The sequence below is a fragment of the Bombus impatiens genome, unplaced genomic scaffold (assembly GCF_000188095.3).
Source record: "Bombus impatiens unplaced genomic scaffold, BIMP_2.2 scf_1060, whole genome shotgun sequence".
Taxonomy (NCBI): domain Eukaryota; kingdom Metazoa; phylum Arthropoda; class Insecta; order Hymenoptera; family Apidae; genus Bombus; species Bombus impatiens.
The window spans coordinates 221,761-234,424 of record NT_177479.1 but is presented as its reverse complement, the minus strand read 5'-3'; the positions used below and the strand labels follow the sequence as shown (position 1 = coordinate 234,424).

Sequence of the window (12,664 nt, the reverse complement as noted above, 5' to 3'; positions counted from 1 at the left end):
TATTTAATTATCGAGCGATGCTTTTGAGGAATACCCACGTCTGTAGAAAAGCAGGGCTTGACTCAAAAGACAAACAAGGCGGAGCAACTCGTTTAATATACATAAGTCAATGGGATGAAAGACGTTCTATTTAATTCTTCTCTCTGGCTATTACATTACCACGGCAAGATAAAAAGCCACCTTCCTGGAAGAGTCAGCTCCTTCCCCATCGAAAAAGGATACCGCATCGTTTGTAATAATAAGTACACAGACTAGGGGAGGAAACACAAGGAAGTAGAATGTTTAACCATCCGCGTCTTCTTATTCTTTCAGTAAATCCTCCGTGAGGTTTTTAGCCTCTAAAGGCGAAATCTTTTCGAGGGTACGGGAGAACAAAGAAAGAGACTGCTTGTTCACTATTCATTTGCAGTGAGTTTCGTCCAGAAGACAGAGACTCGGGGAGACTAAGAAAAGGGAATCGTCTGGTCTTACGCGTCGCTGTATTGCTAGCTACGTTGTTGCTCCGCTAGAACTTCTCTGAGCCCGGTAATGTCATTTCGAAGTAGTTGGAAGTTACCATACCGTGGCTGTTCTTCCTATCTAACGTCGCCAGGAAATGTTTAAACCTGAGGCCCATTTTTGCTAGTTAGCAGCATTTTCGCCATAAATCGTTTCGTTATAAATCATTTCGCGAAAAATCGCCAATGAGTCAACGACATCCGACCGGATGAAATGTCATTAATTTTCTTCGAGTATGGAAAAAGAATTCCCTTCCAGGAAAATGTCCGAGAAGGATTAATTGGATATTCAAATGCAAAGGAAATATGTAATATTCCTTGAATGCTAACGACTACTTTTTTTTACGAGAAAAGAGAGACGGATGTTAATTTTGCACGAGACGGTTAATTAAAGCGGAATGAGGTAGACATCGCTGGTACAGACCGCGGAATAATGTTCATTATTAAATGATTTATGATGGTCCATTAACTGAGCCTCTCGTTGACCTATGAATTTCGACGTTGTTGCGGCAAATGTCGATCCTTTTAAACACTACGTGTTTCGAGCGTGCTTGTTGTTGTTCGATGTACTTGATCGAAGAAGATTGCGCGACCAATTTGGCAAGGCTACGAGTTAACATAGAATTGATACAATCGTTCGTAAAAACGAGCGTGCCTCAGTAAAAATTCACGAGTGATTTAAAAAAGAAATAAAATTTCTAAATATCGATATAATTGCGTGAATCTAGCCAAAATAATCAACGAAACTTTATTAAAATTCATCGAGCTTCACTGAGCTCCACTGAAAGCTCCCATTCAATGAAAAGTATCGATCGTGTCTAACTAATTGACTTTAACCCCTTTCTTTGCGATACCTAAGTGCGTCCCGGTATAGGATCGTTTCTGATGCCTAAAGGACCCCTGCGTACCAAACTTGGATGCCTCCAGGGGCATCCGGCAATGGAAATTCAATTTCACTGGAAACGCCAGGCGAAACAAGATTTAGCGAGACGCACGATAGGTGACACGAGACACGGTGCATCATACTGTAAGACAAATATCGAATATTTCATGGCGTGTGACTTCCAGATCGATGATATCTACTGAAATCTAAATGTTTCGTCGGTATCATACGGAATCAGAATGTTTGATATTTCTTGAAAACGACACCCGAATTTCCGGAGGACGAGCCAGGAACGTAGAATTTTCTGCTGAATTACCACGATATAAGCCGAAGAAATATACGCTTGTTGACATCTAAAAATACCTAGCTACACGAAAATGGATTGTGCTGGAGTTTATCATGGCTATATAGATGAAATATAGATCGAATTTACGAAGCGTTCAATTTTAAGAATACGACGTCCATTTTTACGAATTCCAATGCCCCTAATCTGGAATGTATGATCTGTAATACTCTGTAAACTTCGACCAAGTTGGCGTTTCTACCTAAAAGCTCTTACTGGGATATACATAGACACTTTTATTTGAACCAGAGTAGCGCATCAGCTATAGCATTACACAGCAGCAGCTGCAATATGCAGCAAATTTGATCCAAATTTGACCAACATAATCGCGATAGACGTATCCCATTACAGTGCTAATGAAATTTCAAAATGTTTTGTATAACAAATATCCAATTCATAAAAGAATACTTTCGCGAACCATTGTATACGGTAGAAATATAGTAACTGGGAAACTATCCGAGCTACATTTCGCTCGAACAACGTGGTCACGTACATATTACTAAGTGGAACGAAGGAGCTGTCCCGGTTGCAACTTCGTCGGATTGCATTAAGAAGTTCAATTTATCGAGTTACATCCTCAACTTTAAGATCGCTGGAATACTAACGACTCGGCAAGTCGCATTTTATTTCTCGCCCTCTCGTTTTGCGTTAACGAGCTCGGCCCTTTCCTCCGTCCATCGAACTTCGATCGTTTGAAAATGCGTTCGATAACGAACTTCGACGAAATTCTGAATATTTAAGCAAGACGTAAATTATGAAAGAAACGAAGCGTGCATGAACACGGGTAATTTTTCGCGAGCAGAGTTAGTTGTCAGAAGGGAAAAGAAAGTCAGTAAAGTTTGCGGGCAAAAGGACGTCACTCGAAGAAACGAGACCATCACAACCTTTCGCTAATTCTTCGCTTAAAATGTAAGACCTTTCCACTCCACTTTGTTGCCCTGTACTTTTCTGGGGATTACAGATGGCGTTCTTGCTTATTTTGCTCCTGTCGACATGTTCCTTGATTGCTCTGTTGCATAACATAGCTATTTGCTTGACCACGTTTCGTTAGCTAATTTTATATCATAGAGAATTCCATAAGCAGAGAACCTATTTCTGAGGCTTTTACTAAGGCTAAACATCTTTTAAAAAATGCTACATTTAAAGCAATAATAAGCAACGTGGACTCGATTCTTAATTACTACAGTGACAAATTCTAACAAGGAATTTCCATTATATATGTAGTAGCTATATAAAATAAATAATTATGAAATGTTATATTCTCCCAACTTTTAATTCATACTCTTAATTCGACATACGAGTTGGTACCGTACATAAAAGTACGTGTCATACGCGATGAACGTGTTAAGAAAAAGTATTGACGTAAAATTGAAATCAGAAATGACGGTACGTTCATATTTACCTCAAACTTTCCAGAAATTTTCCAAAGAAATAGAAAATAGAAGAACACAACTGAATTAAAAATAATACAAAGAACCGAACGGAATTATGAATTAAATTTATTTTCTCTGACTTTTGAAACAACGATGGTATTAGCACTAATTCAATGTTCACGATTATCCTGTCGAAATTGTTAATTTAAACGAATAAAAAATCATGAATCAAATTGACTCACCAATCTTGACGACTGAAGGTAGCGCTGTGACGTTGAACAGCAGCTGAAGCACGAAGACGGTGGCTACCAGGCAGCCTAAATTCATAGCTCATCTCGAATGCTCACCGTTGCGGCCTCTCTTGTTGGCCCTTTACACGCACACCACCTCACCAATCACGTCCGAGAGCTGGCACACACGACGCTCCTGTGCATTTACCTGAAAGCAAGTTAACAAAGCTCGGATGAGCTTGCAGGTTCTCTGGTGCATTTCGCTGCTGCGACCACAACGCGACAATCGCCGGAGAAAACGCTTCGTACTGCGTACACCGTACACCCAGCAATGACGCTAATGTATAAACTTCGCGTGATAATAATACGAGTTCCCTTAAACTCGCTTTCAGCGAATAGTCCGTACTAAATCTTTCTTTGCTCCATATACCCTGTTGCTCTTTAAATTTATTAATTTATTCTTTCTTGGACTTTAAATATATTTTTTTATCGAGGGATTTTTTTAGAGGAATTTCCATATAAGTTAGGAAATCATTTTTAAAACCATTCTGGATATTTAATGAAGGATATTTTAATAATGTTCCGCGTATTTTATAAAAAAAAAGAAGATTTCGGCTTTTCATAATTCTCTCTCCATATATCCCTCTTTAGTCTCTCGTTAGTGCAGCTAATTTTTCTTTATTTTTTGCACGAAACAATATTTGTTTCAAACAAATACGCCTTTTTCTACTAAATTGAAAATATTTCAAAGTAATTTGACATACAACAATATTACAAGAAAAGTGATATTTTTCGTGCACATTTAAACTCTTCTGGGAACAGTACAATGTTAACAACTCTCTATGGAATATCTCCAGGATTTAAGATTCCGGATCTTTCGTTAAATTATTCACGCGTTTATGAAACAAGGGTAATTGTCAATCCTACGATCGTAAATAATCACTACGACGCAAAATTAGCGGAGTAAGCATCGGCTCAATATGGCAGTCATATCGCTTTATGCTTTATTACAAGTCGACTTGGTAATTACCGTAAATTAATGTGAACAGATGTGCGAGCACGGTGGAACAGAATTACTGATTGTTGAATTATTCGAGCCCAATCGTTTATTCGATATTCCGGATAGATCGTAGCAAATTACATGGACCAGGAAAATCTTTGTCGACATAATAAGAACCGTTTTCATTCAGTTTTTAATCCTGTCCAATTAACGCTTTAAAGTACGTTTTTCATCTCCTCCACATAAATAGCTCATTCACATTTATTCCTCCAAGCAGTTTCAATTATATTTAATAAAGATGTTTAAAGTACTTAGCTCAAAGTACGAATTCATTCAGTAAAATATGTACGCGTTTCATTGACCCAACAGGATCATTAAATTCAGGGTTAAGATAGAGCTTCAAAATTTTTTACTTTTTCACGTACTGAACTGAACTCGTACACTTTTTCACCCGGGAGTTGATATTTCTTGGCCAATTGAAAACTTCGTATTACAAGTTATACATTAGAAAGTTCACATTGGTACCACAGCGACTGAAAACGTGCCAAATTTCTTTCAACAGCTACAGCTATATTTACGTAAATGCAGAATGAAAGAAGAGACTGCCCCGCCATGAAATACCGGTATATTTTCACTTTGCTCTGAATATGCTACAGTGACTTGTATTGCGTGCCTCAAACCAGACGCAATGTTTCTCATTGATCGTAGAACGAGAAGCCGCGCGGCGATTTTACGAGCATTGTCGCAAAATTTACATTTTGCACACGACACCCGGAGCACCCTCCAGGTCGGAATTTATTGTTGCAAACATTCTCATTCACGCTTACGTGTATTCGTGGCCTCAAGCGTAACACCAGCCTTGTAAAATTGAAATTTATTCACCGAATTTCAGCATTTTTGAAATCATTTGCAGCGGGGTGCCACGCCACGCTTGGCAGAAATGAAACGCATGAGAATTGGTTAACGCGATATTTGAACTGGTTCGATGGTAATCAGTAGCTCTTTTTTCAATCGTTTCCAATCACTCGTTTTTGTATTATCCGTTGATTGATTTTATTCTTTCAGCATTTTTGTCGTTATTGAAATTTAAATTTCCTCCAAAAATTGTCGTTAGAAATGTTTTTGCGCCGACTTGTTTCACTATTTTTATCAATTCAGGAATATTACCGAGCATAAACAAACTTCGTTTGTTGTATCATCAAACATATCGCTATTATACAAGGAAAGTCAGTAACAATAATTTACGATTTCTAATTTGTGATTATTAAAGCGTTGCTAATGATATTAATTAAATTATGCAAGAGCACATAGTTCATTATCAACGCGGAATAATATTTTTCTATGAAACGTGGCAAAACGAGACAACAACGAGTAATCGGTAAAAGCAAAATGCAACAGTTGGCGATACACACCGAGTGCATCAATATTACCACGAATGTTAATGGACAAACGATATTTCGATATAAGTTTATCCACATTTTTCTGCAATTTCAATGTCACTTATCTAGCCGTAAAAAAGAAATGGACGATCGCTCTCTATTTTCGCGGCAACTCGATAAATGGTTAGTCCGTTGGCTACCGTGCGACTCGTAGATAGCAGGGTCGAAGAATTTGTCTTAGGGATTTCGTCCAATTTATTTCACTCTGTGTCTCGGCCATTGGCCACCGTGTAAACTCGACCTCGTGTTAGTCACAAATCCTCCTACGACAATCACCAAGTACTTGTTACCTGTTAAGAAGTAACAATTTCTTCCTGAACAAAGAATTGTCCGATTCTGAATAGATATAAGCCGTATCAAATGTACAGCGGCGCACGTCATTAAAAACGATATCTTTTCCTTATATCTTTTCTCTATCATTTTATTTTCCAAATCTCAAGCGTATAAATTGCGAATTCCAGATTCCAGCTACACGGCGGTTCAATCGATGCGAAAGTACCTCATTAAATGTTATTCGGTGTCTCGAAAATAAAGCCGTGAAATTGCGTCATTGTCTGGCCGCGTCTATCGATAGTTGGTCCGGCTGGTAGACTTTTTATTCGACTTTAATTCAATGTAACGATTGTTTCACGGGTTAGAAGGAATTCTAGGAAGTTGCGTGGCTTCTTACTGTCGCTTCAGAAGAAACAATGCAACGACTTTCGGCCGGCGATAACGCGACTTGGTGTATTCGAAGATTGTTTCAGACTCGTAGACTCGTTGGCGACTATCTTTGGGCTCGCTCCATTTTCGCGTTCGAGCTACGTTTTTACAATGCGAATTCGATGTCTACACCCACGATTTTTCTCCCCTGAATAATACTGGTTACATGTTAAACGGAAATAACATTTTCTCTGAAGAAAAATATGAGGTGGTCGAATTGAAGCGTATGTTGTTTGAAAAATTATCACGAGTCGCGGAGAGACAAGTATTATCACGTTTTACAGTGATTTTTATGTCTTCCCCATGGTGTTTAAATCTCTCGTCTATTTGTGCTAACTGAGGAACGTAAGCACATTAGTTGATTCGACCGAGGTTATTTACACTGCCGACTATAGAATATTTTGGTAAAATATTTTAATAGAAATGGGAATTTAAACAAACACCAGACGAAGACAGTGAAATGGTGGAAGCGTAAATTTTGTGGTGAACCTTTGTTTCGCTGGAAAATAAACGAGCGGCAATTAGGCAACCCGTAATTAGAACAGTTCAGCCGAGAAAGTTGCACGTTACCGATAAATAACGTCTTCCTTTCTTCGAATGCTAACTGCGCTTTCAGGTGAAAATAATATGACCGTTAAACAAAAGGGGTCCGAATCTTATATTTCTTCGATTCAATTTCGTCGTGTCGCTTCATCCGGCCATAATTCGTATCCGCTATAAAAACGTTCTAATCGCATCGAGAAAGAGAAGAAAATAACCGATATGGAAGATAAGAAAAGTTTAGGAAAGAAAAGAAGAAGGACTGATCCATCCCACGCCACGCTTTGAATATCTTTTCTCTTCTTTCTTCTTTTATCTATCTGGACCCTTCTATCTCATCCCCTTGCTCAACACCTTTGTCAGCCACCCTTTCTTTTGTGATTTATGATTGCTCGAAGCATCTTGCCGAGATCATCTAGAAAGCCTCGGGATAAGGAGATAGAGGAAATGTTGGATCGACAGTTCTCTATCTTTCCTCTTCATCGAATAGAAACATGGTTATTTCTTTGGGGAAAAAATATACACTGTCTCACGAAAGTATTTGGATAGTTACTAGATAAAACATCTATATCTATGTTGTATGTGTATTATAAAATATTTAGAAATTTCAGTAGCACTGTAGTAAGACACGACCATTGAGATTATATCGGTCAAACTTGAAACTAATCTGAAAATATACAGGGTGGTTGGTAACTGATGGTATAATACAAGCGGAAAGGGGGTGATTCTACGCGAAAAAAGAAGTCGAAAATATAAAGTACAATATAAAAATTTTTCGTTTGAGGCTTTGTTTTCGAGAAAATCGACTTTGAATTTTCGCTCGGTACGCGTGCGCTTTATCACATCTCGTTGTAACGGATCTTACCGTAGATCGTTGTCTCGATGGAAAAATTAAAAAAAAATGAAAAAAAATTTTTTATTCTATATTTTCGACTTTTTTTCCCGTAGAATCACCCCCTTTTCGCTTGTACCACCAGTTACCAACCACCTTGTATATACAGAAATTACAAGACATACAATTATAGTTTATTTTTTAAATGAAAAATTGCCAATCTTCAATCGGAGATGAATAAAGAAAAATTCTCATTATAAAATGCAACGTTACGCGAAGCAATTGTGAAGCAAGATATACACGCATCAAAGGCCCAGGAATTTTGCAATATTTCGCATGACGATCGACGGGAACTGATTTTCGCTTATGCGGGCGATTCCACAAAAGGTTCGACAGTAGATGGTTACGTCAGCTCTTACAATAGCTTCATCGATTGCGAGCATTGTCCTTTTTTTATCGATCGTGTTATCTAGTCACGTGCCATTGAAAGATTCGTGAAATTAGGCAGCGAGTCGTACGAAATAAGCGGGTAAAATATTTAAATACGTCGCCTGACTGAATATCAAATCCGGTCTGTGCTCGACGGTCAAAATTTATATTTGCTGGTTGTTGTTCTCTTCAGTCCTCTCTCTCTCTCTCTCTCTCTCTCTCTCTCTCTCGCTCTCTCTCTCTCTATCTTTTTTTTTTATTTCGGCGGAGTGCACCTCTGCCGTCATAAATCTAGAACTCGTGGAAAATTACGAGGCTAATATTTCGAGTCTAGTTTTATCATTATTCTGTCTCAACGTTACTTCGATTTCGTGACTTGGAATAAAAATATAGTTTAATAAATTCGGACAAGAAAAGGCTGACAACGTTTCGCCGCGTCGCGAAATTTAATAAAGAAACCCGCTATGTTCCCTTCGTGTTTTCTTGTAACCTACGTTTAAAAATTTGACGTCGCACTGATTACGGCGAAGCGCGATTCCTGGATCGAATTTAATTCGACTGGCAGCTCTACGGACTGTCGGCAGCTGGTAGAGTACGTTTCCGTTTTGATCCATGTAAAAGAAAAGGAAACAGAAAGAAAGATGATCAACAGGCTAACGAATAGCGAAAACTGTGCGAATAAAATATCTTTTGTATCTAAAATTACTTTTTCATAAATTTCTAAATCACATCATTTAAAAAAATTAAAAACTCTTTTTTGGCCTTTAAAAAGCATCTCAATGAAACGTGTAACTAATTATCAAGCAATCAGCAACTACGAGTATCTAATACAAATGGCGAAAATTCCAAACGTAATAAATGTAGCAATGAATCAACAGCGCTGGCTGCTTCAAATAAATTACATGGAGTAAACTACGTGCGGGTTGCTTGGCAGGCGTCATTTGTACCGGTTCGCCAGGCATAATTTATTCGCGAATTACGCGTCAATGCATCTGCCGTGCAGGAAAGCGCGACGAATAGTCAATTGTAAAATTGTTATTGGTGGTCCAAGTCTAAAATACGTCCTGCTACCGTAATTTACCTCGGCCCATACCCTTCGTCGCGACCCTCTCGCCGGGTATAAGCGGTCGAACGACATTAAAGCTCGTGCCATTGTTCCGACGTGTATTCACTCCGAACTTCAACCACGACCGATGTCAGTTGGCACAGGGTTGGCTGGGATAACCGACCAACCTATCACGCGTCAAAATAAACCTTGTTTCGCCGAACGCGCGGCAAGTCACGTGGAAAAAATATCGCGGACGAATACAGACAGCGTGAAAAAATACGGTGTCAGGATAGTTCACGTCATGCGAGCCACGGTTCTCCGATATTTACCGACGAACAAATCAAGTGTGGACACGTTCGTTTTACCAAGAAATTGGGCCAGATATTTTACGAGATTCTGCGTGTTACGCTCTGTTTCTCGTTCGTACATTTCGAGGGATTCGCATTTCGATGATTATTAATGTGTATGTACCTCTTACCATGTAATATTGAATCACACGTGTTTGGAAGAAAATTTCAGTTCTGAATTTCAATTTTCAGGTCGAGGAGTGTTAAATATAAATTGCACGAATATTCCGACGTTGGAAATAAGAATATCTAACACTCATATATGCAGGTTACTACTAAAAGGAGCATGGAGATCGAAACGAATTTAAGTGTGAGAAACAGGTTAGATATTATTGGCTTCGTCTTATTTAAGAACTCGAATGGAGGGATTCTATTGGATGTTCGAAGATATTCTGACTCGGATATTCAATACCGCGAATAGCAATACCGCGTAAATAATTCAATATTCGACTGTTATATTTAATTGGTCGATTCTGTCGCCATATTTAATTTCGGTTTCTAACGGTCACTCAAGATCGACACTGACACTATGTGCTTTTTAGTTTTCACAAGTTTGCGTTTATTCAAATAGTTACACAGTTTTAAACGATCTAAAACGTAGTAGGGAACAGGTTAAATGTACTCACGAAGCTTTATTGCGTGTGTCAAGTGTTGCCAAGCTGCTGCGTAGGCCGAGGGACGCGGTGTCGTGGGAAATCGATGGATTTACCGATGGACACGTGACGATCGGTGGAGGATTTTCGAAAAGGTGGACGCAGAAGGGCATGCGTGGTCGGTTTCGTTCCCGCGGCACGCGTAAACATAACCTCTATGGCGGTCGAATTTTCATCGCGACGACATAAACACAAACACCCTATCGAGGCAGCGGCCGGCGCGCGACTGCCACTGGTCCTTCGGCCGTCGACTTACGAAACTACCCGAAATCAACCGATCCGCGTTACGAGCCAGCCACGTGCTCCTGCCTCTGTTACACATGCGCCTTCCCACGTGCTCCGTCTGTCCTATAAGGATACCGCTAAAGTACTAGTCAGACGCAACATTTTCTGTCTTCCTTTAATGGACTTTTAATTAAAATTGGTGAAATTCAAAGCATTATAACTATGTTTAACTATTGTGTTTTGAAACAGTCGCATAACCACGAAAAACTATGTTTCAATTTACAATTGTATAGATTATTAAAGATAAATTAGATTTTTTACATTTTTGAAAGTATAAACTGTACAAATTCGAAATATTTAAAACAAAAACTAATATATAAGTAATATAAGTTATATAAAGTTATATAAGTAAAAAACTGATAATATATATGAATATAAAGATAAATACAGAAAATGAATAATATTTATCGAAAAATGTTATCGTTACTAATATCACTAAGACAGCTACTCGTATGTATATTTACTTATATCTGCAGTTTTCAACAAACCTAACGCTTCCTCTGGGAACTGTCCATTACTTTCTCATTTTAGATCCTTAAGCTACTTATTACGGGATCTGAAGACACCAAGATCAGATCCTCCATACATTCCTCCCTTGAACATTTTCTTGTATCATACTGCTATTTTATTTTATAATATTTTGTAGTTTTGTTTGTTGAAATATGTGACAAACAATTAATGTTTATGAAACAATTGCTACTCTACTACAATACTCTATACAATACTACAATACTAGAATACTCTACTACAATAGCTGATTTTTTTTTGTCTGTTTCTCCATTGTAGTTCTCCACAGAGCGTTCGTGAGTTCGACCGTTCGATTTTAAAATTAAGTTATACAGAAAGTTACAAAATGTAACATTAGATTTTTACAAAAACCAAAGGACTGAATGTGTAGTATAAAACGGACGCGAAATTTTGACCTAACGTTACCAAAACACATAGTTTTACTTAAAAAATCAAAATACATGTACTAGAAAATTGGCTATTAGGTATTAACTGAGTCTGTTCGTTCATCTAATCAATTTTTTTCAAAATTGTCTTTTGTAAAGTCTAAGTATGGATCTTCCTATACAACATTCGTGACACATAAAGTAATTCATTGTAAATAACATCACTTACTAGAAGAAGAAATATCGATCGTTAAATGGTATTCTTGAAAATGGTAGAAATTGCTCATTTTCGTTTACATATTACCCTACTTAAACAATTTTCATAAGTAAATAGCAACCTAAGTAAGGATTTAAGAACTTAAAAATACGGAGAATTATGTAATAAGAAACGACAATTTTCAATAAATATTTCAATTTAAATGTTTGAAATCTTAAATAAAATAACGATTTTCGATGAATTTTTAAATTTAAATATCTAGAATTAAAACAATATAATGCTTTTATATGAATTTCTAAATTTTAATATTTAAAAATTAGGACGATATTACGTTATTTATTAAATATTTCAATATAAATATTTGAAGTTTTTCGAACGGTATAAATATGGTTTCTTTATTAGCTTGAAAAAAAGACAGAAATGAGTTCTGATTTATTTTTCCTCTATTTAGAATTTCATTTTATTATTTTATTTTTAAAATATTAATAATTAAATACGCGATGATATTCTATGAATATTAGATCAAAGTGTCATACAGCTTGCACACCATGTAGAGAATTATTGATTTTAACTGTAGAACAAAGTTAACAACTTCTCTTTCTTACTTCCTGGTTCCGCCACAACTTGGCCACAGGAAACGGTAACGACTTTTCAAGTAACGTTAAAGTAAAATTCATTTTTCGGAGTGGCGAGCGGTATTCGACAGTAAGCAGAAATGAAATTGGCATGACTTACAACTTTTACCATTGGGTACCGTTATACAAACTCCTTCCTATTTTTTTACACCGTAAATTTAAATTGACTTTTTGCTCTGCTGCATATAATTCGGCTTGTTAAATATTTAACGAAATTCAGAGTCTGGCATCTGTAAATAATCTTATCTCTGACTAAATTTCATAATAATTTCCCATTATTTACGCTAAAGATTTATAAGGCGAAAGTGGTTGCAGAAG

General features: G+C 37.3%; 1 protein-coding gene across 8 annotated transcripts in view; it reads right to left on the bottom strand.

Annotated features, from left to right (window-relative positions):
* Positions 1-10,553, bottom strand: part of LOC100748231 (glutamate receptor ionotropic, kainate 2) — a 113,943-nt gene extending 103,390 nt beyond the window's left edge. For all 8 annotated transcript variants that reach the window (XM_033323521.1, XM_033323522.1, XM_003493219.4 and 5 more), the window contains exons 1-2: positions 10,290-10,553; positions 3,339-3,534 (exon numbers count right to left, since the gene is read on the bottom strand). In XM_033323521.1, coding sequence (XP_033179412.1) covers positions 3,339-3,423 — 85 coding nt within the window. In that variant the 5' untranslated portion in view covers positions 3,424-3,534; positions 10,290-10,553. The remainder of the gene's footprint in view (positions 1-3,338; positions 3,535-10,289) is intronic.
* Between the last annotated feature and the right edge of the window lie 2,111 nt (positions 10,554-12,664).